The sequence below is a fragment of the Drosophila persimilis genome, unplaced genomic scaffold (assembly GCF_003286085.1).
Source record: "Drosophila persimilis strain 14011-0111.01,24,50 unplaced genomic scaffold, DperRS2 tig00000002-arrow-pilon, whole genome shotgun sequence".
In the NCBI taxonomy this organism is placed as follows: Eukaryota; Metazoa; Arthropoda; class Insecta; order Diptera; family Drosophilidae; genus Drosophila; species Drosophila persimilis.
The window spans coordinates 9,123,476-9,148,970 of NW_020825289.1; the positions used below are offsets into that span (position 1 = coordinate 9,123,476).

Below are 25,495 nucleotides of genomic sequence, written 5' to 3' on the forward strand. Positions count from 1 at the left end.
AGTGAATTTTAATACCCAATGGTCTACAATGGGTTAAGTTAATCAACAGGAGATCAAACAAACGGCCTTCGATACTATCGACTCGATACATCTCTAAGATAGTCGCAAGATGTATGACCTGGAGAGGGAGAGCGGAGCAAGCGCACAATGTGGCAGTATACCTCAAAGTTCGAAATACCGAAGAAGAGTTACCAGACAGAGCTAAGAGTTAACGGAACTTTTTTTTACTGAATGCTTATCGCGCAGTCCCTGTTTTTACTTGTGTATTCTTGTTTTTAATGGCATCAACGCGCATGCACGCAAGCGGGATGAATCTGCAACTTGTAAGTGAGCATGCAGCACAACTAGTGGAAGCTCGCTAATAATGAATTTCAAATTATAGTTAGATCGGCAGCTGTCGCATATAGGCACCGAGGTGGATTTTTGGTTAAAACAAACGGTACAGTTAAAGCTAGCGAAATCGGAACCATTAAACGGAACGAATGCCGGAAAAACTATGCCGGGAATCGGGATACAGAACGGGTAGGTGAGGAGTACCAGGGAGTGCATTTTACTGTTTTGCATTAAATTTTTTGCAGGTCATCGGGCTTTACGCGCGACCTGCCGTACTACGAGCCCAATGCGAAAATGCTGCAGGCCCATACAAACAATTTTATGGACGACGATTTGACCGACAATGACGCCATCTTTGCGCATTATTTGAGCACCGAGAAGTTGGAGTTTTACAATGCGTCCTCGGTGATGCTGACTCTGCTTACTATCGAGGATGTGACTACAATGAAGCTGTACTCGCAGCTCATCGAGCCGGATGTGGCAGTTCATAAAGTACATAGAAATGCATTTCGTGTCGCTCTCACTGCTAGAGATTCTGTCAATGCCGAGGAAGTGGTGTCCCCGGGAATCGATGAGGTTGTCTTGATACCCAAGTGTAGTTTAATGGCCTCGCCGCTGCCAAAGGAGCTCATATCGGCCCTGTTTCCACATCCGCATGAGCAATTGCCTCTTAAAGATCCGATGCGCCGCCATGTGGCCAGTGTGGAACAGGTCTGCCGCACCAGTGTTCACTTCAAGTTCAGTAAGGAAAAACTTCCAGACGTCAATGTGTTGCAGTCGCAACGCTTTCATGTAATTCTCCGCTCCACGCGTATTCCGTTTCGCTTTATGTACCGCGCTGTCAATATGCTCCCGGAGATGCCAGGTCTCCGTCGTTACCTCTTTCCCTTTCCGAATTGGCTAACCACAATGATAGAAACTTCGAAGATTTCATTGCATGACTGCAATCTTCCATCTTGGATGCAAATCCAACCGCCGCCCCCGCAAGCTCCTCCAGCACATATTTGGCTGCTGAACGAGACCATAGGCTACAATGAAGAACAGTTGGAGGCGGTGCAGACGATTGTGGCTGGACCCAATCCCAAAGCTCCATTTATAGTGTTCGGACCACCAGGTAAGCATCAGGTATGCTAGCCACAGTCGTACACAATTCACACCTTCTATCCATTCAGGCACTGGCAAGACCACTACCATTGTGGAGGCCATTCTACAGGTGCGCCTTCGACGACCGCAAAGCCGCATCCTTGTAGCAGCCGGTTCGAACTCGGCCTGCGACACGATTGCCATGAAACTGTGCGAGTATATCGAAGGAAACTTTCGGCTCATGTTTTTAAGGGAAAAGGCGCTGATCCGAATCTATTCACGCAGCATATTCAAGAAGGGACTGAAATTGGTGCCGCCCTTGCTGCTGAAGAACTCCAATTGCTCGGACCATTTGTTCAGGCATCTACGAGTGCGTAATGTGATTACGTATACCATCATCGTGGCCACATTGGTTACTGTCGGCCGCCTGGCTAACGATGGCTTTGGTGACTTTTTCACCCACATATTCATCGACGAGGCTGGAGCTTCCACCGAGCCGGAGACTATTATGGGCATTGTGGGTGTTAAAAAGAACAGAGATTGTCATGTAATTCTGTCCGGAGATCACAAGCAGCTGGGAGCAGTGATCAAAAGCAGCCGGGCTGCGTCCCTTGGCTTGAATCAATCTCTCATGGAGCGTCTACTGGCATCGGATTGCTACAAGGTAGACGAGAACGGCAACTACGATCGCACCCTTCAGGTGCGTCTGCGTCGTAACTATCGGTCACATCCCGAGATCGTACGTCTTTTTAACGAGCTCTACTACGGCGGAGAGCTAATCGCAAAGGCTCCGGACGAACAAGTCAACCTTGCCGCTGAATGGGATGTGCTGCCCAATGGCCAGTTCCCCATCATCTTCCAGGCCACACATGGAGCCACCGAAAAGGAGGAGCACACCACCAGCTCCTTCAATTCGCTGGAAGCAAAGGTTCTGTGCTGGTACGTCAAGCGCTTGATAAAAAATGGCCTTGGCCCAAATATAGAAGTAAAGCAGGAAGACATCGGTGTGGTGGCTCCATACACGTCTCAGGGCAACCTAATCATTCGGAAGCTTAAGCGGCAGGGCCTCGGCAATGTGGAAGTTGGCAGCGTGGAGACCTATCAGGGCAGAGAGAAGCTCATCATCATTGCCACTCTGGTGCGTTCGTTCAGCAATATGGGGTTCATGCGTAACCCGCGTCGCATCAATGTGCTCATTTCGCGACCCAAGGCGCTGCTCATACTGATTGGTAATCCCGTCACTCTGCGCCATCATCCCGACTTCAAGTTCATCATTGATGAGTGCATCCAACATCAAACGTATCTCTTCAAAAAGAGAGATTCATTGCACTCCGTGGTAAAACATGTGGCTATAAGCGATTTGGAAGATGGCAAAAATGTGAACACTGCAAATCCGAAAAAAGCCTTAGTTAAAGCCAAGCAAGTGATCCCAGAAATGGGTAAGTGCTTAAACTACAGTCTTTGATTTATTTTCCTATACCACCTATTTTACAGATAAAATCTCCACAGCCATCTGTGCCATGATGAATGCTTTAAATATATCATAGAGCTGCGCTCTTCCCTAATCTAAATCAAACAGAATCTTCTAGAGATATAAGCTAGGACTAACGGCTGCCGTACCCTGATAATTATAAGTGCAAGACCCAGAGACTGCCTAGAACATTCCTAAAGTACGCATCTGTTTGTAACCATTTACTTTAATTTTTTTTTTTATTTTATTTGTATTATTTGTCTATCTGTAACAGTGGGCTGCTCTTGCTCTTGCGGTCTTTAAAAGCTGTAATAAGCGCTCCATTTATTTCACTGTAAACGAAAGGAAAAGAATAGGTATTATTTGAGAAATTCCTCGGACCGGATGAGTCGTTCCCATGAATGGATGTCGTTTGGTACGCTCAACCGGATTGATAGTCAGATGCAATTGTGTAAGCATTATCATTTAGAGTATATATATTTAAGCAGTGTCTCTATATAATTAGTAATCAGATTATAAAGAATACAATACAATGGAGTTGCTGCGTTAGTTTTCGAAAAATGTTTAAAAATAGTTACGATCTTGCTTGCGGAGGAGCCTGTCATTCATTTAATTTTTTTGTCCATCGCCTATCGTATAAATTCGTTCAGTCTTTGTTAATCAACAATTTTACTTTTTTAAAGTGATTAATGGTTTACGTTTGTTTTGAGTCAGAGAAATGTGCTCTTAACGAGAAATGCAAAGTTAATTAGAGAAACCTCAATTTAATGAACTTCTTCTGCAATGACTGTCTCCTTTCGTTCGATATAAAAATTTGTGTTCGCATTTTTGGTTTATAATAAAATATATATATTAAATATTATTATTATTCTGTGTGTAGGACATATTAAACGCTCTCCTTAGATGTCTCTCATGCGTGTGAGAAACTACATTTGGTATGCACTTATAAAAGACCCCGAACCCAGGAGGCGACGCTCTTCGTCAACAGCATCCATCATCAGGGTGAGTGTGTTGCGGTGTGATTTTGTGAGTGGGTGATGGGGTACAACAATATCTACGTGGGGTTAAGACCCGAGATTAGAGTATCATTCGCCGCACGCCGCACTCCATGCAGAACTTGGCGTGCTCGATGATGAACCTGCCGCCACACTCGTGGCAGAACTTGGACATCTTCATACTCGAACTTAGGCTGGACGCGGAGTTACAGCTTAGCAGGGAATGCTGCGATGCGGTTGGAGTCAGCGACGCCTGCCCATTGTTGTTGTTGTTGTTATATACTGGCTGGGATTGCACCTGCTGTTGCTGCTGCTGGTAGTTGTAGTTGCTATCTGGTCTATTGTGCTTCTGTTGTTCCTGCGGCTGCTGCGTGGACATTGTCAGAGAGTGCTCCGATCCACTGGAGGATTCTGCTCCGTCGGTATTGCCATTGCCAATGCTATTGATAGCCCCGCCGCCGCCATAAAGCCTCTGACGTGCCTTGAGAGTGCCATAGGCAGTGTGCGCCTGGGTCGAGACATCAGTCATGGCGCTCGGCAGCTTGGCACTGGCCGTGTGCGGACGCAGCAGATTCTGGTTGCGTGGTGTACCCGGTTGTAGGTCGCCGGACCGCTGGCGCGACAGGCTGTAGGGGGAGTTGGTGCTGCAATACAAATGAAAAACAAATTATTCAATGAAAGTCATCATTGCAGATTACTCACCTTCCATAGGCAGAGTCGGAGCTTAGCTTGGAGCTAGCGCCGCGACGAGACGAGTGGGACGAGGACATGGGATAACCATCGAGACTGCTTAGCTCGTCGGAATCCGCTGATGCTGAGGGTGTCAAGGGGGAGCTGGCCTTCAACTGATGCTGCTCCTGCTGCTGAAGCTGTTGCACTGGCTCCGGATCCAATTCCCTTGCTGTACCCTGCTCTTCGGGTCTTCTGATGAACAGGGTACGGATTGAGGCGCCGGCATCCTCGCCCAGTTGCCGAAACTCGCTCTGCATTTGCTGGATCAGATTTTTAGCGTTATTGACCTGGACGGAGTCGCTCGATAATAGGGCCAGTCTGTTGGCATTGCCAGCCAACTGGCTGGCCCGATCATCAGGCCCGTCCTGGGCGTCGACATAGGCGTCCTCTGTATCGCTGATCTTTCTGAACCGAGCGTGCTCCGGCTCGTTGCCATTCTCTATGTGCAGCACGTCGATGGGCGTCTGTGAATTGCCCACCATGTGGCGCAGCGAGTCGGGAGAAATTGGGGAACGGCCGTGGGCATTTGTCTCCGTCTCGATGCTGATGAAGATCTCCCGCTTCTGCTGATCCTCGACTGGCCTCTTCCCCACCATCTGCACTGGCATCTGCTGCATCTTTTCGTCGTGGCTGCTACCACTGGATGCATTCGATTGCTGGCGCTGCATCTGCATCTGCAATTTCTCGCCTCCCTTGCTATTCGAACTATTCGAGTTGGATCTGTGGGTGTGAGGGTCTTTAGTGGGCTGTGACTTGGGCTGAAGGATGCTACTGGTGGTGGCCGGTCTCAGTGTGGCTGTAGTGGTCTGTTGTGGTGTCGAAGTCGCTTTCTGGAACGAGCGTTGCCTGCTCGTTGTGCGATTCAGCAGGAATTCGCGACAATCTTTGAACAGCGGGAACTGCTCGTCGTCATTCTCGTTCTCGAATGAGGAGAGAAACTCCTCAAAGTCAAAGTCGTCGAAGGTGGGCATGTTGCCCATCGGCATGACCAGGGGCAGTGGATTGGCCAGCAGTTGCTTCTGTTGCTGCTGCCAGCACTGCTCGTCGTACTCCATTGAGGACCGATTGGCCTCATCGTCGGCGGAGCACCCCGACGAGGCATCGGCATCCTCCGGCGAGGCATCGTACAGAAACTGATTGCGTCCCAAGCGCATCTTTCGCTTCAGCAGATTCCTGGCCTCTCCGGACTGACGTCGCTCGTAGGTGATGGTCGACTGGGAGCTGCTCCGACTTCGGCTCTGCGACAGCTGCTGTGGCGTGGAACTGGCATCCGAGGCTACGCCGCTGGACACGTGCAGATTATCGCATGCGTTGATCAGCTTTGGGTCCATGAACTCTCCGCCGCCCGCTGCGGCCGGACGGCCAAAGCCGAAGATGCTCTCCAGCTTGATGGGTGTTAGGGTGTTCGCCCCACCGCTGACGGGCTGATGGACTGATGGCGTCGCCGTCGCTGGTCTGCTGATGGGCTCCAGCCGCAAGGGGGTGGCAATGGGCTGGTAGTTGTTGGGCACCCTCTTCTCGTTATTCTCCTTGGCCGACACGGAAACTGGGGGTGGGGCTGTGGCTGGTGCTGATGCTGATGGTGTCACCGTGGTCAAGGTCAGGGGCGGCAGCTGGCCGGGATTGCTGGACGTGGTCAGGTTCTTGGCCGAGTTCTGCTTGCTCAGGTTGTTGCTCTTATCCTTGAGCTCTTTGCTGGTCAGCTGACTGGCGGCTGCCACCTCCGCTGCCTTGGCATTCAGCTCTTCCAGCTCGTGTTCGTATTTAAGGAACACCGCCAGGGAGTCGGTCTTGGCCACGTTGCGCCCGGGCAGTGCCTGAGCTGTGGTGTCACTGGCAGCGCCAACGCCCACCGGTAGCTTCAGCATCTGCTTGCGGTTGGACGTACTCGTATCCCGGCGGACCACGCGTGGACTGTGGAAGTCGTTGACGCAGGCGGCGCGCACCGGCATCTCGTCGTACTCTTCCGGCTTGAGGAAGTTCGTGGAGATGGGGCCCTCGTCGGAGAGACCCCGCTGTATGGTGGGGCGATAGTTGGTCGCAAACAACGGACGACTAGGCAGCAGCGGTGTCCGCCGGGGGCCTCGTAGAGAGGAAGTGCGCCGGAAGTTGGAGGCAGGTGTGGGTTTCGGGGTGGTCGGCGGTGCTTTGCTGCTCGGCATGGTCAACGAGGTGGTCATGGAAAGACTTGGTGTGGCTGTTAGTGTGGCTGTTGGGGGAACCGAAACTTCCTCCTGCTCCGGCGGCGTGCCGGGGGAGCAAAGCTCCTCCAGCTGACGTTTGGCCGAGAGGAAGGGATCGTACTTGTCGCCGCTGACACTGACTCCACTGAGGCCGCTATGCAAGAGATTGGAAAGTGAGAGAAAGAGCCCAAAATGGTAGAAAGTTTCTGTGGTAAAGTTCTAATGGTAACCCGCCCGTCTGTGCATAGCCTGGCTGTCGTCTGGGTGGAATGGCATGAGGAGGAAGAGGAGGAGGGTGAATCAGATTAGCAGGCTACAAACCTTTTGAAGGTGCCTCCGCGGCGGGAACTGAGAAGCGGGTGGCTGTCGTCCTTGGCAGGCGGCTCCTTGATGTACATTTTTCCATCCTCGTCCTGCTCGAGCATCACCAGACAGCGACTGATCCTGCTGCCGCTCTGCTTGGCCACAAGAGGCAGCTTCGTGACAGGCCGCTGATCGCTCTCAGCTTCTACGTCGCTGTCCTCGACCTGCGGGAACTCTCCGCTATTCGGACTGGACGTGCGTTCGAGGATATTCGCGGACCTCCTCATCATATTTTCCTCGCTCCATTCCAGCTCACTCGATTCGTTTTCCATTTCAATGACATTGCGCTCGAACTGCAGCCGATCGCTGCCGAGCTGCAGTCTGGGCAGCTTGGTATGGCTCATGGTGTGGCCGAGGGCCTCGAGGCTTTGCTGCAGCTGGGGCATGGGCAGGGCCCGCATGGGTAACGAGCTGTTCATCTCCATGGTGGCCTGGCCAGTCCGCTTCTTGGGCCGGCATACAGTTCGCGTGGTGGTCGTTTCCATTTTGATTTGGATCTCGGCTCGCGGCGAATCGTCCTCGTAATCGGAATAGGCAACACCCGGTCTCCGCGACAGAGGCACAAGGCTGCAATCCATATCATCTTCGGGCGATATCTGCATGGAGTTCGCTTTCTTAGTTGGCGATGATGGTGACGGGAACGAGGCTTGGGTCATTTCCTGCTCCAAGTTGCGCAACTCCAAGCTGGGATGCTCCCGTGTGCGGATGCGGCGACGTGCCTGCCGCACTAGCGATGTGGAGGAACGCACCTTCACTTTAACCACCTCCTGCGGTGTTTCATCCATTTTAGTTGCTTTTACGATGGTCGTAGGGTCTGACGTGGGCAGCGTGTGGGTGGATGGGAGGTTGCTTCAATTAGCTTATAGTTCGATAAAAAATCCTGGTATGAATGGGTTCTATTTTCTCAAAGTTTCTATCTGAAATCTAAATGCAATGTTCCTATAGGAACCTCTACAAGACTACTATATACATATATATACTCGAGACTCTCGCGTTACCCTTCACTTCTCCCTCTAAGAACCCATCCATTGGATACCATAGCTGCACCTAGACAGCCACTTATAGAGCTTAATGCATCGGTGATCTTTTTGGAATGCTTTTGAGGAGGCGGCGCGCATTAATTACGAACCATGAACAAGTTCCGGCTTCTTAGATCCGACAAGTACTCGTAAGCCAAGTTAATTGGGCAACTGCACGCTACGGTCAGTGGAACCCCATGGCATCCCATAAATATAAGATATATCCCTACATCTGACTATAGAACCCAAACCCATACCTTTTCGCTTGATCAACCGATTGAGATCCTCGAATTTGAGTGCCGGCAACGACATTTCCTTCTCGGCAGCATCGACCCTTTCCCGATTGGTCATCCCTTTGCGGAGCCTGGCGGCTGGCTTCAGCGGTGCCGCCTCCACACAGTCCAGCTGGAGGGTTTCGCCGCTGGATTGGCTTCGCAAGCGATCCATCGTTTCGGTGATGCGGTCACAAGTCGCGATAGGCTTGCGTTTGGCGCGTAGGACGCGCTCCTTTGGCGGAGCTGGGGCTGCCGGTGGATCGTCGTCTTGGGTCACGCACAAGGTAACTGTGTTTTGCGTGACTTTTGTGCTGGATCCCTCGGCCTTGCTGCGGACTGCGGGCGTGCCGTTCTTTGGTTGGGGCCGTGCCAGCTTCTTTGCTTTAGGAGGGCTGAGTGGGAGGAGCATGAGTGGAGTTCGCTGATGGATATATGTATATGCTCTAACTACGGTGAGGCGCAAGGCGCAGTACGAAGTATCTGTCTACCAGAAGGATACGTTTACAATTACGGATACTGGTGGGGATACGGGGGATTAGTCAACGACAACCAAAGCAACGACAGAGGAGCGATTGGGTTAGGTGTATCTAAGTATCTCTAGTCTCTATATCTATAACTATATCTATCCCTTGGTACTTACTTATCACTGTGCACGGACGAGGTCATGGAGGGGAGCGACATCAGGCTCTGCTTGGGGGCCGTCATGTCGCCGGCGTCCAGCAGATCCTCGTGGTTGCCGGAGTACTTGTTCCGGTTGATCGAGCGCTTCGTCCTATAATTATTCATTGCGAGTGGAAATTGAAACGTCAAACAGAAAAAATAATTGGAATAATAAATTGGTAGTGTCTGTGTGTGTGGCAAGTGTGTGACTAGTGTCAAACAAGAATACATATGTCAAAGGACATGTCATCGAAAACCAGGCTTACTTGAGATTGGGCGGCCTGTACTGCTTCCTGGCGTCGAGCCGTTCCTTTGCTTTCGACGTCTCCTGGGTGTTGGCCAGCTTAATGGTGGCCTGAATCGCTTTCTCCTTGCACCACTCCACATGCCGGTCGAAGGCCTTCACGTTGAAGTTGCGCTCGCAGTGGGGACAGTGCTCGGAGGCCACACCCTTGATACGCTTGGCCAGCGAGCGATCGCGGGCTGGTACATGGTTTGGGTCGCCTGCGGGCGATGTTGCAGCAGCTCCTGTTCCTGTTGCTGTGCCCCCTGCTCTACGCACGGAAGCTCGGGCCGTAGAGCGAACCAGATCGGTTTGGGAGTTGCGACGAATGGGCAGAGGAGAGCCCACACTCTGAAGATGCAACAGCATCCAGAAGGAAAAGAGAGAGAGAGTTGAGTGATGGCTCGATTGATTGGCAGATGGACTCACGTCTGTTGGTATTTTGGATCCCGTGCCTACGGGATCCCGACTCCCAGCGGTGGGGGTGTGAACTCCAGACACCTTCTCAGCATTGGGCAGGCCAAAGTTTTTGGGAAGGACATACGTGGAAAGTGCTGTGCCCTCGCGGCGCTGGCGCGAGGAATCAAAGGTATTGCGCTTCTTTGAGATCTTCTCGCAGACGACGACATGCTTGCGCAGGGCATTCAAGTTGAAGGTGCGGCTGCAGCACGGACAGGGCGTCAGATCGCTGGGGTTGATGGCCACTATCTCGGGCACGGGCAGCGGCAGTCCTCTGGTGAGCGGCGGCGGTGGCGGCGAAGAGGGCTCCTCCTCCTGCCCGCATTCGGGCGCTTCCAACTCGGCCTCCGTGTTGAATGTGGCTGCGTGGTGCGGTTATATGGAAGTAGATAATGTGAGAAATCAATTCTGTTTCTGCGAGCCTTTTGACAATGTTTTGTATATTCACAAAATAAAAGCTACATATATTTCAGTAACACACTCAAAATTGCGTCAATTAAAATTCTCGACAGTTTCCGCCCGATTAGAAGGTCTCTGGGCCCGGGCCCAAAGGTGGCAAAGAAAGTTCACTAGGGAAATGCCAAGTAACTTTCCCAGTGGAAATGGCTCGCCGCCAAGTGGGTGAAAATCACTGGCAGTCAGCGTCAACGTCATTGTGGATTGTTTTTTGTTGTTGTTGTTTTTGGGCGACAAATTGCCTTTCCCGGCCATTTGTCAGAGTCTTTTTGTCTCTCTGTCTTCCCAAAGAAAAAGACAGTAGAAATCCCCCAAATAATTTATAGTTATTATTTGGTTCGCTTTTGGCGTGTGTGACCAGCCTATAAATTTTTATTTATCTTCTGATGAGAAGTTGCTGTGGCCATTTTTGGCAGCTGGTCCCCGCCAAAGAGTGCGCTTATTTGATTACATTCCGAGTGCGTGGCCGTGGGCGTGATTCTGAGCATCCATCGGATGGCAGGTGGCTTCGATGTGGTCTGCCCACGAATGCGCGCTCTGTTCTTTTGCTCATTTCGCTATAATTTTTGTCTGCTTGTTTGTTTTTTTCGCGGTTGCAAGCCAATATTTCTATATCGATTTTCAAGTCATGGAGTTATCAGTGATCGATAGCTAAGCAGTGTTTACACCATAATTTAGTTTTAATTGTGAAAAAATCTTTCTCGGTTGTGTGTGGGCATTAAAAAATAATAATTAACATCATATTATGGGGTAAGCAAAAAAGACCATCAATGATGGCAGCTACTGCCAGACAGCGGCAATCCAATTACAATGCGAGGCCAGTGGAGCACCCACGACTGGCTGCCAGCAAAGATTACATCAATCAACGGCACGCATGAGACAAGGGGAGCAGAAATTTCCGCAACATCTTGGGAGTCCTCCCTCCTCCCCCTTCGCGGGGACAGCTTCTCTCGTTTCAATTCAAATCAATGCAAAGTGTTATGTTACGCATTCTTTTCCCAAACCAACAACTCAATGAGAAGTGGGTGAGTGGATGGGCACCGGCGAAGAGCCGTTGCACACGACTGCTCTGGCCCGTGTCGGTGGTAATGACGCCCGCAGAATGCAACAGAATCAAATCCACTGCTGCATTATATGCATATGCATATGAATCCACTCTTCCCACTTGAGATCTATAATAATAACAGCATCCCTGTCCAATGGGAGCCTGAGCAGATCTGGCTGCATGGAGAGAATAGAGAATGGATGGCAGTGATTCGGCCAAGTGATATGCAGATGGTCAAGAGTTTACTAGATCAAAAGTTGAAAGCCCTACAACTGAGTGATGAATGCAATTTTCAATAGACTACATACATATATACATCTACGAATGTGTCTGTTCCCTTCTTTCACAATCAAACGATTCCCTATCCACATCCATTCCATCCACTAGTCCGCGTCTAGTCGGTCGCAAGCATTTTCCATAGTCTTTCATGGGTCTTTTCGTTGCCCATGTTGTCGGTCCGCTGTTGGGCAAGCTCTATAAGCCACTTAAGACTTCAGTGGGCCCATAAATGTGTTGTTTTCTGATGTGCAATATGGTAAAGCATAATACAAACGGTTTTCTCATTCCAGTTCTTGGCCACACTTTGAACTTCCAACTGTTTGACACTTGGCGATGCTTCCCATGAACCAAAACAGTGGGAACCTAATGAAAGGGCCCGTCCCCGTTCCTCAGTTCTCAGTAAATCATTCAGATTTTCAATTTCGCTTTCATTACGAGTATTTGGTCAAACGGGAGGTGACATCATTCGGAATTGATAAGAATACGAGTACTAGAAGGAGTCAATGAAAAGGTCGTCTTGGCATTGGATTCTTCGAAGCAGATTAAGCAGCTGTTCCAGCATTTACATTTTCCCCCCCATTTAGCGCTTTCACTTGGTCAATTTTGTAGAAACTAAAACGGTTCATTTAGCATTTGTGTATTTGTTGTTAATTTGCATTGAAAATTACTTGGCTTAATTGCTGGGGCTGTTGCTGTTTCTGATGGTTTGGCATGCAAATGATTGTTAGTTGGTTGGTTAGTGGACAACACGTCGATCTTATTGACAACAATCAGAATGCGTTGCAGTTGATTGTTATTGTTAGTTTCTGCTGCTGCTGTTGTTGTTGCAGGTTCAGTGGGCGTTGCTGCGCCCACACCTGGAGGCGTGTCCGACTCACTTGACTTGGCATTGGGCAGATTTTTCTTGCCTTTATTGTTGCTGCTGCTGCTGCTGCCGTTGCTGTTGCGTTTTAGGGAAAACGTATTGCGAACGCGCGAAAATGTGGACAGCTGTTGCTGCGGCTGCTGATGCTGCTGCTGCTGTTGCGGCAGTGATTGTTGCGCCTCAATAAGCTGCAGCGAGTTGAAAGAACTCTTCAGCGGCTGCTGTTCAAATACGTTAATGCTGCCATTTCCACAGCCATTTCCATTTTCGTTTTCGTTTTCCCTTTGATTGCAGAAATTCAGCTGAGCTTTTTCGCTGACCAGCAAATCGTTGAGTTGCTGGTACTCCTCGTAGATGCCCCTACTGTGCCGCTTATTGATTTTGGCCAGTGGCTGAGGCTTCTGCGACTTTGATTTAAAGATCTTGTTCCACATTTTCTTGCTCATCTTGCTCAAAATTTGGAGTACGCGCCTCTCTGATGATTATTCACTTTCCCGATATTTCGTTATTTTTAAACACATTTCACATTTTCCGCGCTCCGCACCGTTCCGCTCTTTCCAATTGGACTTCTTCTTGCGCCGGCGTCTGGTTCAATTTTGAGCGGCAGCAACATCGCCGCCAGCCCGCCAGCAACATTAAGCTCTCGCTAGCAACAAGCTGCCCGCACAGTGGGCCTTTGGACCTTTTGGCTTTCAAAAATCATACTGTGGACGATACTTATTCTTATAACTAGGGCGGGGCTATTTTGGATGTTTTTCGTTCGTGGTTAGGACACATAAATACGTACATATGTCGCTCTAAAACACAAATCGTAGGTTGGTGAACTTTAATTGTGTATATTACCTAAATTAAATTTCATGGAAATTTGCATTTTTAAAATCTCTGAAAGACTTATCTGAATATTATTCTTATTATCCAAACCGCTCATAGGATTTTTGACTTTGGCCACCTGATATCCACTGTGCGACGTGTCGGCAACATGTTGCCGTGCACATTTTGCATGGAATTAAAAATAGTTGCACTCCAGTTTTGGCTTTAGCTGCGGTGTGGGTGGGTGGGTGTGGGTGTAGCTGCTACCAGCAACAAAGGCCACCATTCTTTTCCAACTTATTCCCTCCTTTTCTGCTCTGGGTTGTCTGTTTCCCCTTCTCTTGATATTCGCTTGGTGAGGGTATTGTGGTTTTGAGCAGATATTTGCCACAAAGAGATGAAATCATAAATTATGGTATATCTTGATCAATATAGCAGATCATGTCAATACAGCCATTCCCATTTGTCTGTTTGAAGGTTTAACACCTTTTGCTAAAATCGGAGCCAAAAATATAGGGATAACTACATATATCTTATAGCTGACATTGGGAGTTTATATGTGTAAGAGTATCAACAGCTTCGGTATTCATCTTTGGACTTCCTTTCTTGTTTGTCTTGTCTTTACGGCTGATTTATTTAAAGCCGTCGCCGCTGCCGACACTGCCGCCCGTTCCGCCGCCAAATGTTGCTGAACCCTTGGCTGCTTAGACCGTCATTCATTCCACTCTGAAGTCGGGCAGAATGACTGCCAATTCCCCCCATTTGAATATATTCGAATTTCTAAATTGAAGTAGTCTTTGGCGCGACTTCCTTTCGGGCCATCAGTCAATCAGCCTAAAGACTAGACATCAAAGTGGATCGTTTCCTGGACAGTGGGAATTGGGTCCACGATTGGTACTGGGTGTAGTACATATGTACAATAATATGTAATTATGTCCACTTATGGCACTCCAAAGAAACATCAACTTACTTGAATAAGTTGCATAAGTGCGCCAAAAAAGGTAACCGCCATCGGAGTTGCATGTGACAACGGCAGCAGCAACATTTGGCGAGCTCAGCAACATTTGGTGTTGCAGGCGGTTCACATAAATAAACAGCTGGGAGGGGAGTTGGAGGCGACACATTTGGCTGAACTGATGAGGACAGAACTTTTTAGAGAGTCTATTAGGTAGCTCATGAAATTTTCCGCAGATATATAAAAAAGATACAGTCATTTTCAGTCGGTGGATATCTCGTTGAGCCTAAGTAAAACCTAAGTAAAAATTTGATTTTCTGTCTTTCTTGATCTCTTTCTTTATTGTGCAGTGTATTCCACATTCGTTTTTCTCCTTTTATTTATCTTTCCTTTTCTGAGTATTTTTCGTCTGCTCTTTTTCGTATCTTGCTGTGTGGCTGTGCTTCTGTCTTTAATTGAAATGCGAATGCACTTTTGAGGAGCGATCTTTTCTGGTCGGACCATACGATCCCCATTTGTCGCTGCTATAAATCACAATAGCGAGCAGCATCCGTTCAGACTCTGACTGCAGATGACGTCACCCATCCATCCATCGATCTCTCTTATGCAAGACGCCTTGAATGCAGGAGAATCCACAAAAAAAAAATAAAATACGGAAAAGCAACCATTATTGCACGTGCCAAAAGCGAGAGGCATGGGGGAGGGAGTAATGAACTTGGGGCCGGGACATACTCGGTTATTTATATCTATTTTATCGAACCAACAACTTCTCCTGCTCTGGTGGGAAAGAGGACGCGGGGTACAAGGCGGTAGGGAGAGGCGCCCCGGGGTTGTGGGCGGCATCGTTTGTGGTCGCCCACGCGTCTCGACTCTGACTTGCCCTCAACATCCTGATAATCTCTTATAATTGTCACGCTCTGAGAGCGCAGCCGAAAATAGAAGATATGTTGCAGTTGCATATACATATGGTTCATACATATGTACATACATGTGCATGATGCATCTATCTCGCTCTACCGATTTTCACGCTTTTCACGGCAGAGCCCTCGGGACAAAAAAAGGGGCGCGTGCGTATAAATAGTCAAAGTTCTCGAATCTAGATGATGTGTTGTATGGATGGCGTTTTGGGGGCAAGGCGGCGACATGACACAAGCACAAAAACAAGGCAAAAAAAAGTGAACTTAAAATTTAATATTTCCTATGCACTGAAAGAAATTAGAAGGACAAATGAAAGAAACCTGACAGGAAGTCCAACAAACCTATAATTCTTTAATATGATATTGTACTGAAAAGCATTCTGATTTAAGAATTCTTTTGTACTTCGAACCATGTAGTTTATATTATACGTTGTATTATATACTCCAAGCTAATATATTTAAAGATAAAATTATAGAGCAACCCAATACCTTATCCATTCAGAATTAACCTCAGGTGAACTCTAGAAGTTCCCACTTCTGTCTTCTCTGTGAGAGCACTTCCTTTCTTATGATGGAATCTTCTAAATATATTGCGCTAGTGTATCAGAATCGAATTAGACTTCCGAATGGTACTATGGGTGACATTTAGATGGCCCCTCTCTACAGCTCTTATAGCTTCTCCCCATCCTCTCTCTCTTCACATATGTATCAACAACATCGGTGCGTCGTATTTTCCACTAATTAAGTTCTATTTCTTCCAGTCGTCGCCACTCCACTCCCATCCGTCGCTCCCTCCTCAGCTGTAATGAAATCATTTCAGTTCATTGGCGCTCCCCTGTAACAAATACTGTATTTTGTTGATTTTGTTGTTTGTTTCCTTCGAGCGCATTTTGCAGATTGCACAATTTTCTGTTTTCTGTTTTCGTTTTTTGTTGGTTCTGTCTTCGGTTCTGTTCTGTTTGGAACTCAATGAGATCGATGTTGTTGCTGCTGTTGTTGCAACAAATTGAAGTTGATTTGTTTGTTGTTTGCTGTGGCTGGTGCTGCTGCTGTTTCTTCTGTTGATTGCTTTTTAGAAAGTGTGAAACACTTTTGTGTCTGGCTCCGATTCCATTCGGGGGGCCTTCTTCCGTTCCTCAGTCTTTCATTTGGCATTTTTCGTGCTGGCCAAAGTGCGAGGAGAATGGTGTCGTTAATTGAGGTAGGTAATTTCCAATCGGATTCGGAGTAGGTTCGAAGCTCGATTTGGGGTCGGAGGTGAAGCCAAACGATTAGCGAATCGATTTGTGAGTGGCCCACAGCGAATTGAATGTTGAGCGAAATTGAATTAGATCATTTATAGTAGATTGAAATCAATTAAAATCTTTTAGGGGTATGTCATGAATCACTACGAGCTTGGAGTATTTTTTTCCAGTCAAAAGAAGAAAGTAGAGGACTGTAGATCAGCAGAACGGCAAAAAAATACAAACATTGGTCATTACTTAAAAAAACATTAGTTTAGTTGTTTAAATAAATCGCTTGAATCAAAAACGTAGTAGTTTTTCATCAAAAAAATAGCAGCAAACTTGCAGCACAGCAACACTGTCCGTAGCGTAGTTTCAAAGCTTAAGCAAAAGCTTTATTTTGCACTCGACTGCTAGCTTTCAGCCGTTGCCGCTTAAGGGCAAACAAAATCGCGCATTACTTGTAAATTCGTACTTTAATTCGAAAATGAAATAAAATTAGGAAACAGCTATCCGTCAATGACAAATTTGCTGATCGAAGAACTCATCCTAACAGGAGAGTGACTTTGCGATTCCGGCTGGAACACAGTAAATGTTTTGAAAACTGGTTTCGAGCCAGACAATGAAATTCCTCTATATATAAATTGCGTTTCGCACAAACTGGTTGGATATTTGACTTTGGAATTCATTCTATAAAATAAGCATTGTGTTCGGGCTTTGCTTTGCCACTAAATGTGGTTCAATGTCAAGGAAATTCCATGGCAGACAGAGAGGCAGAAAAAGAGGAAACTCAAGTGTGGGCTGCTGGCACATTAAGCCGAGGGAAGTGGGTCATATGCCCCCCACTGGAGACCATTTAGGCCATATATGCAGATGGGCCATTACAATCTAAATCAGTCAGTCAGCCAACCAGGCAGCTGGAGAGTGACAATGGAATACTCGTAGTTTTTGCTCGTACGAGTATTTATTATTTATTAGCATTATCGGAAACTTTTAAAAACTGGCACGCAAAGTATCCCGGTCCGACGTGACCGACATGGCTAAGGCGGAACGCCCGATTTATGTCAAGCTGCGAGTATATTTATCTGCCCTATGAATATTGCATATAAGTCGAGCCTAGTTTTATTACTTTTTGGTTTCAATTGCAGCTTGAATTCCATTTAATTCTGCTTTGTCTTTGTTCTGTGGCTGATTTTTGCCAAAAGTTAAGCTGAAATTTCTGTTTTGGGCTTTTTTAATTTAATTAAGATTGATTTAGTTTAGTTGACACTGCTGACTGCAAATGGAAACTGACATAGATATGTCAGTGTCTCTTGTCTGTCGCTTGGCTTCTTTTTTTTTATTTTTTGTGGAATTGTATTTGTATTCATTTTCAGTTTGTTGAAATGCCTTCCACGTTTTTGTGTTCGATTTGGTTTGGAGTTTTTTGTTTTTGTCTTTGTTGCTTCTTTTTTTGCAATCAACAAATAATTTGCAATAATAACTGATGTCATCTGCAGACTTCAAGCGATAGAAAGTTTGTTAACCAATATATTTTATCATAGCGGAAAGCGTGAACAATTACCAGCATATGTATGTATGTACATTGACATATATGTATGTAATTTTTATATTTCCTATATCCTCCTTTTTCAAAAGGTTTTCAATTGTTTTTTATTGTAAATTCCTATTTTTTATTTCTATTCAAATCTTTTATTATCCATCTATAAAACTTCTACTAAAATTTCATGTAACGTATGTATTTTCCGTTTATTTATACAGCGCCATAAAACAAATTCATGATTTAAGTATTGCATTAATTATTATATTCGTTTCTCCCTCACACTCCGCTTCCACTTCATTTTCCCCTTAAGTGGTTTCCCAAACACTTCCTTCAACACCGAAGAGCTGCCGCAGGGGGCAGCACTTTGTGCGCCTGCGCGGAAGTCGACTCAATTTGAATTTTGCCGCTGTCTTTGTTTTCGAAGCTCGAAATTCGAAAATTGCAGAGTTCGACAAGCACTTAAGACTTAAGGGTACAAGAGGTGTGTTAATAAACGGCTAGGCCTGCTCAGTACTCCTTCTCTCTCTCGATCTCTCACAACTAAAATAAAAATTGCACGAAGAGAGCGCTCTCTGGAAATGCCTCACCTTATATTCACAGAGCTTGAGCTTGTTCCCATGAAAATGTAAGTACAATAGTATTTGTTGGGTTTTTGTCGCTTACCGAAATCAAAGTGATACATTGTGGGGAGTTCGCGAGGTGTTGTTGTCCGCGTCACCGAGTTGTGCTGCATCAGGGGGGTTGACGGGGGTGTGGCGATGAATATCGCCTCCAGCTGCCGCCTGCTGCTCTGCTCCGAAGCTGCCATTTTCACATAGACTAGACACACACACACAAACACACACTGTCGCGAAATTTATGCAATGAACTCGCTTTTAATTTGTTGTTATCTCTCTTCCGCTTTTTTTGTTGTAAGAAAAACGCGAGCGCGTCTTTAGTCGCCGGCGTTTAAAAAAGCGCCAAACTCTCTTTCTCCGAACATGCAAGTTGCTTTATCGCGTTTTTGCAGTATCTTTTTGGGTGTTTTAATTTATATTCATTAACGATTTTGCCTCATTGCCAATTAATCATCTTTCGTTTTCACTGCACTTTCAAAAATTTGGAAATACTTTTGCCTTGTTTCTTTTGTTGTTTTCTTTTCACAATATTTCTTTTTCTTGCACGCTATTTTTGGTTATTTTTTGCCGTAGTTTTTGTGATTGGTTCACATTTGAAATTCGCTTTGTTCGCAGCCAGTTTCCACCAAAAACTTATGGAAATGCTGCGGCTGGCATATAATTTGAGACTGCGATTGCCGCGACTTGCAATTGGAGTCGAGTTGGGTCGCAGTCCCTCCACAGCGCCTTCTACTCCTGCTGCCCACCTCCACAGTCGTCCACACCTCCTCCGCCTCCTCCTCCTCCACCGCCTGCGCCTCCCTCGTTGGGTTCGTTGTCGTATGGATCTGTAAAAGGTCAGAGCGTGAGATATGAATTTTAATCGAGCTGTCAGTGCAGAGATATCTCTTATACTCTTTCAGAGGGTATGATGTATGATATCATATCCAAGGCTTCGACGCCCGAGGCTACCCTTTTTTTTCTTTTTGGTTTTATAGTATCTAAGCATTTCAGCAGCTACGAAAGGTGAGGAGCCAGCAACAGCCAGAGAGATAGATTGCGCTGCGCCAGGCCAAATACCAAATAAACATTCACCAATGGGGCTAAGCGCATATTAGCTAATTTGCGAAAGCCAACAACAGACTACGAATAGCGTCAGACAACCGCTGCAGAAGCGTGTATCTCTATCTAATGAATACGCAAAGCAGAATATGATGAAATCGTCTAAACTTAGATACGGATTTCATGGGGCTTGGCTCACGCAATCCCCCAAACGGACACTGAGAGCGACCAGGCTGGTGGAACAAGGGATAGGGGACAGGCTGGCGAGGATGATTAAATTGGTTTGTTGTTTCTCAGACACATTTCCCTAATAAGCCAATCAATTACCGTTTACTATTCGTTTCAGCCGCTAAACTTCGCCTTGAGCCTCCCGATTGGGGCGCAGTTGGAACGAGACTGAGCCTCTCAGAACGAGCCCGAGCATTTTCTCTTAATTGCGAAATGAAAGTGAACTCAACATCTGCATTAAAAGCAATTGAAGATCTTTTGTGTGTGAGTGAGTATTACCCCCTGCATAGTACATAGATATTGTATCTGTATCCCTCCAGCTTCTCTCAGTGCTTGAGAGAGTAAGCTCTGTTTGGGGCGAGCGGGTGGATCGAGGGGCATCTTCTAATTATACTTTTTTGGCGCTGCTAATGGTCAGACTCGACTCTGAGCCATGCCATGGAAGTATTCAATGAATTGGAACTAATTGGTGCGATGAAAATCTGTATAGGAAAGGTCAGGGCCAGGCCCATTATTAGATCGAGCTGAGGGCCAATCATCTGTAATGATCCACCCACACTTGACCAAGTAGAAAATGTTCTACTCCATGAAGATGTCACTCCATAGATACGAGTGCCTATGGATAGGCTAATCTAATAACACGCCTGTCAATATCTATAGTATGTTAGCATACAACGCAATCGATAAATCCTTAGTTGTGTTCAGAAAGTCGTAGATAAACCAGACGCCATATGTTATACAATATAGAACAAGTTTTTTATGGTTGCTGCTGCTGCTGTTGTTGTTGTTGGGTAATTGTGTGTTTTGTGTTCACTTGAAGCGACAAACCCGTTTCGATTTTCACATGTGCCAGAGCTAATTTATGCCGCGCTCTGCTCCTCCACTCCAGCGTTCCACCAAATTACTGGTTTCCTTCGGGGTCTACGCACAGATAAGACCTAAATTTATGTAAGATTATTGTGCATAATTCGAGTTGAAAGGTTTTCCTACCCTGCCGCACCCTCACAAGTCCAGTCCAAATGTTCTGTTATGCATATGAAGTGGTTTTCGGAACAGTCATAAATGTGAGGGCCATATTGGGATAGGGCTGCTGTTTGAGGACGTGCTCTGAGTCTCCCCGCCAGTCATGAGTAACGCAATTGAGGCTCCTGATTGTGCGGCTTGGAGAGATTCATGGGAGGGGGGCAAATAGCTCTGTTACAATCCTAAAAGTCATGCCCACCAAATCTTCCACTTCAAACTGGTTTCCTTATTTGGCTAATTTATTTATTTATGAATATCACATCTCATCGTTTTCTTGGAGAAACATCATCATGATTTACCACCCACTCGAGGCATACCGAGACGCTGACGAACCGTATCTAGATATTTCTTCATTCCGAAATTCGAATCAAACATGCAACTCCCACGTTCGCAACTCAAGCTTTAAGCTCGGCTCCAAGCGCTGCAAGCTCACACAGGGATGGGACGGGAGAACAGAACGTGGAACTGAAATGTGGCACAAATATTGAACCCACTTCTTGCCACAGAGCATTGAACCAAAGGCGATGTAAACAAAAGCCCACTTGGAGCTGGTCCCCCAAAGAGCTTGTGACAGCTGTCTGCCTCCAAGTCTGACTGTCGTCGTCGTTCCAATTGGACAAGCTCACCTTCAAATGCAGTCGTTGCACATGCCCCACATGGCATGGCCATTCCGCATCACTTTCGGTTTGGCCCACTAACAGATGCCAGAGAGAGGGAAAATAAGTGCACTGGAGTGGACATTGTCTTGTCTTTCGTTGCTGTCGAAGGTCACGTGGCGTCCCCACCACCAGCTGTACGAGGTGTCGGCTTACAAGATCTCATTTCACGAAAGAGTAGATAAGAGACATGTGCATATGTTTCTTTTCCTTTTTTTTATTTGTTATGGATATGCCCAAAGGAATCGCCTGGGTCCACAGATAAAGGCGATTCGAGGGCTTGAGTACTTAGAAAGGGTGTGCTTATGAGACTTGTTAGATATTCCACTTTGCCAGTATTTGCATAGAATGTGCATTAGAAAATCAAATGCTAATGGTGTTAACCAATCAATGTGAACATTGACTTTCAATTGTATCAATTAAAGTTGTTTTTCATTGCTCTGTCGGGCAATTTGTCAGCATATTTCCCCTTCCCCACACAAACCGCACAATTAACGCGAACATGATCCACTCACAGTACCCGAAACCGATTAACCGCAGTTCCCACCTGTTAGATCATCATTATGAGGGGGGAGATCATTATGGGTAGATGTATTATAATTGAGGCAACAGGCTTTCGCTGGATCCGTTGAAGAAGAAAGCCATGAAGAGCAGCACCCGTAGCCAGACCCGTAGCCGTACTCGAACAGGTTGAAGTCACACTTTGGAGACTCTGCTTTGTTCCCAGTGCTGATGTCATTCGGTAATCATCTAAGCCCCGTCCCGTCGCACGGGGTTTGCTTAGAACTCGACAGCACGTCAATCGACTCGAGAGTCGAGAGTAGAGTCGACTAGTCGTGCGAAGGTTACACACAGAATCTTGAGACGAAACGAAAAACACTTTCGGAGGCGTGTTCTGTTCCGTTCGCCGGATCTCAATTTCAAATCAGAGAACGGACGCGACTCTGTCAATAAGTATTTGTCTGTACACCGCCCGTGTTTGATGTTAATTGCAGCTCTACCCATGCATACATGTATCCCCTAAATAGTATCTGTGTGCATATCTGTAGCCTTATGCAAATCTCTTGCTGAAAGCAATAGAAAAGCATTTGCCAGCCTGCCTCTTGTGATTGCCGCTTATTGGGCTTTTTGGAGCGTTGCAACTATGCATGGAAAATATTTACCAACTGTGAAATATGTTGCGTTTTTTTTTTGTTTTGTGGACGGAGCGGGAAGGAAACCCCACAGAAACTAAGGCAAAAGCAGAAACTGATGATTGCTTGATTGGTATTTATTGCTGGAACTGCCAGGGATTGCGATTTGAAATAAGTTATTAGAGATACAGATAGGTATTTCATATGTATATGTATTCATATTTTCTAAATAATTTCCTCTGTATTTTATTATTATGATTATCCTTAGATCTGCATTCAAGTTTTAAATTTTTAATAAATTTCCATTGGGGAAAACTACCAATTACTCCCCTCTACCTTGCTGATCTTCTCTACCAGGGCTAACCACATTCCATGCCAACTCATGCTGCCACATGTTTCAACTGCGTCGCCTCGCGAAATTCCAAAAACTAATTAACGTCAAAGTTAACGAGTCCAAGCCATTTGGCTTGGGTACAGTAAACACCCCCACACTGACTCCCAATCCCTTGCCCCCATAAGCAAATCAGTTACTTAGCCTCGATCTGCAATTAGCACACAAATGGCGACCGAGGAGCCGGCAATGAAATGGCGAAATGCCGGGCCGAAAGGAGTTTCCTCGGGCCACTGTGGGTTTATCGATTAAACACCCTGAAGGGAGGAGCGAAAGTTCTCGGAAAACATGGCTATAAATGGTATAATGACGCCAGACACTAAAGCCGCACCCAGCTGGCCAGTCGGCGGTGGATGTAATGTCCTTTGGCCTGGGGACTGGGGGTTGCCCCGGGTTGTTGTTGTTTTTGCTTCTATTGTTTTCTGTTGTTGTGCGGCAAACAACTTTAAGTGGACTTGTTGTGCCCGGCTGGGGCAGCGGTTGCCATGGAGCGATTCCACCCATATGTGGATCCAGTTGGGTTGCCATGTGTTGTCCCTACTCCTTTTATCTGACCAAACACATCTGATCCAGCCGGGAAGCACCCATTGATTGCCCCCCTTGCATGCCAACTTTGACCAAACAACCAACCCAAAGAAGAGCCAACCAAAGCCAAAAACTAGAGCAAGACCCCACACATATATGGTATGTGTGTCCCTGGCCATATCTTATCGGATAGATAAAACAAATTCATGGTAGTAGGCAAAAATCAAAAGAGAAACTGAGCGACCGGAGAACCTTATCTCTACGCTGGGCTCTGTCCGAGCCTATCAAGATGCAAACATAATACCAACGCGGATGAGGTCTGGGAATGGGAATCTCTCCCATATGAGTGCTGGATAAATAAATTTTGCGCATTAATTTAATATTTTGTTTCCAATACCTGCGCTATATTTATTCGACTCTGGGGATGATAAGGCAAATTCAAGGTGGAGATATGTCAGGAGAAAGAATAAACGATGATAAGTTAAGGCTAAGATATATGGGTCTAGTGAGAATGGAAAGTTGTACAAATAGTGAATGAAAAAAGAGGTAAATAAATAGAAAAGAGCACTAGAATAAATAGAAGGTACAGAGATATCCGATATCTTTAGACTCGATCTAGTATTCCATTAAAGAAATTACACACTTCCGCTACGAAACCTTTCCCATCATTAGATAGATACCTCATCTACAGTACTGTCTATAGTACTTCAAAAATGACGATCTCGACTCGAGAGAACCACTTGGTGTTTACTTTCCTATAGCTAGAGTTTTACTAGTTGTTTGCTCTCGAGTTCTAGATGTTTACTTCTCCATAGGTGGGTCTCTCTGTATGTTTACCTTATCGATACTGAAAAAACTGCTAATGAACAATTCATGGCTATAATGGTGACTAAATAATTGGCTATTAATATAGCTATTTAACTTATCAACAAATTCCAATCGGAAATGAGCTTCAAACTTACCTTGGGGCGGACGAGTATTCCTTTGGGAGAGTGGCTGGCGCTCTAAGTAATTGAAAATCCTCAAAGTCCGGTCAATGGAGCTCCCCCTTGAGATGGATTAAAGCCCTCTCATATCATATATCATATCACAATCACCCATACACACAGACACTCGCACTCACACAGGTAGAACGGAAAAGTGGGATCAACCTTCTGGGCGCCACTTTCCCCCTTCCCCTTTTGATAAACTGCTGACCCCAACAATGAGGAAAGTTTTACTTCAGCGAGTTTTATCGGGCTTTAATTTTGAAATTTATGTTATTTATGCAATTTTTAGAAGAAATCAGGTTTTATTTTTTCTCAAAAAAATATTTATTATCTTATTTTATTTTGTTGTTTGCTGCACACACGCGACGACAACGACAGCGACGACGGCGACTCCAACGTCTCGGCGATTCAACGAGCGCGAAACGAATGAGCCGCTCCGCGTCTCTGAGGCCATTGGGGTGCTCTCTGCCTCTGCCTCTGCCCGGCTCTCTGTTCCGCCCTCGCTCAGCTGCGCGTCGGCTTCGCTGGGGCTCCGTCCAGAGCTGCGTCACTACGAAGTGAACTTTTTTGGCAACCTGGTTTGAGCCGAATTTGTTGGGGCCATAATGCGAGCCCATAAGGCCTGCAGGGAAGACAGAGGATTGGAGGGCAGAAGGTGGGGTAGCGGGGTGTCAGCGTGGGCATCTTTTTAATGTGACAGGTTTCGCCTTTGTTGCACTCCCAAATGGATGACTCCAATTGATCTCCACCTCCGCCGAATGACACTTGTTGCTCGCTTTTTGGCTATTTTTAATTTTTTTTTAATTTCTTCTGACAAAATGACACCTGACGCGTGTCCACGGGATTCTGGCTGGCAGTCGTTTAGATGAATGTTTCCGCTACTGAAATTTATTTGAAACAATTTGAACAGACCCCGAGAAAATCGGCATAAATTACACAAAGG

The 25,495-nt window shown here is 46.5% G+C and overlaps 3 protein-coding genes across 9 annotated transcripts in view; 2 read left to right on the top strand and 1 right to left on the bottom strand.

Moving 5' to 3' along the window:
- Nucleotides 1-264: 264 nt before the first annotated feature.
- Nucleotides 265-3,744, top strand: LOC6589975 (putative helicase mov-10-B.2). Its single transcript, XM_002016287.2, has 5 exons — nucleotides 265-323; nucleotides 383-522; nucleotides 579-1,447; nucleotides 1,506-2,855; nucleotides 2,911-3,744. The coding sequence occupies exons 1-5, from the start codon at nucleotides 279-281 to the stop codon at nucleotides 2,961-2,963; spliced, it is 2,457 nt and encodes an 818-aa protein (XP_002016323.2). The 5' UTR covers nucleotides 265-278; the 3' UTR covers nucleotides 2,964-3,744.
- LOC6589976 lies at nucleotides 3,155-24,867 on the bottom strand. 7 transcript variants are annotated; one of them, XM_026984788.1, is made up of 9 exons: nucleotides 12,305-12,997; nucleotides 9,827-10,218; nucleotides 9,381-9,748; nucleotides 9,095-9,226; nucleotides 8,437-8,846; nucleotides 7,119-7,974; nucleotides 4,585-5,334; nucleotides 4,066-4,526; nucleotides 3,155-3,219 (listed from the first exon to the last, which is right to left on the bottom strand). In XM_026984788.1, exons 1-9 carry the CDS (start codon nucleotides 12,945-12,947, stop codon nucleotides 3,212-3,214), a joined length of 4,020 nt encoding a protein of 1,339 aa, XP_026840589.1. In that variant the 5' UTR covers nucleotides 12,948-12,997; the 3' UTR covers nucleotides 3,155-3,211. The 7 variants fall into 7 exon arrangements, with proteins under 7 accessions (XP_026840589.1, XP_026840591.1, XP_026840592.1 ...); XM_026984790.1 differs by lacking the exons at nucleotides 3,155-3,219; nucleotides 12,305-12,997 and adding exons at nucleotides 18,613-19,393; nucleotides 24,526-24,867 and having other exon boundaries at nucleotides 3,346-4,526; XM_026984791.1 differs by lacking the exons at nucleotides 3,155-3,219; nucleotides 12,305-12,997 and adding exons at nucleotides 18,613-19,393; nucleotides 19,935-19,990 and having other exon boundaries at nucleotides 3,346-4,526.
- Nucleotides 20,025-25,495, top strand: part of LOC6590179 (potassium voltage-gated channel subfamily H member 8) — a 62,782-nt gene continuing 57,311 nt past the window's right edge. Inside the window, exon 1 of the mRNA XM_026984794.1 lies at nucleotides 20,025-20,103. Within this exon, the coding sequence (XP_026840595.1) occupies nucleotides 20,049-20,103 (55 nt within the window). The 5' untranslated portion in view covers nucleotides 20,025-20,048. The remainder of the gene's footprint in view (nucleotides 20,104-25,495) is intronic.

Bases quoted from the DNA above. Each gene is read 5' to 3' on its own strand.
- LOC6589975 (XM_002016287.2), top strand. From the start codon at position 279: ATGGCATCAACGCGCATGCACGCAAGCGGGATGAATCTGCAACTT. The intron at 324-382 runs GTAAGTGAGCAT...TTCAAATTATAG, and splicing joins GCGGGATGAATCTGCAACTT to TTAGATCGGCAGCTGTCGCA. The intron at 2,856-2,910 runs GTAAGTGCTTAA...CCTATTTTACAG, and splicing joins GCAAGTGATCCCAGAAATGG to ATAAAATCTCCACAGCCATC.
- LOC6589976 (XM_026984793.1), bottom strand. From the start codon at position 12,947: ATGAGCAAGAAAATGTGGAACAAGATCTTTAAATCAAAGTCGCAGAAG. The intron at 9,227-9,380 runs GTAAGCCTGGTT...GAATAATTATAG, and splicing joins TACAGGCCGCCCAATCTCAA to GACGAAGCGCTCGATCAACC. The intron at 8,847-9,094 runs GTAAGTACCAAG...CCTCCCACTCAG, and splicing joins TCGTCCGTGCACAGTGATAA to CCCTCCTAAAGCAAAGAAGC.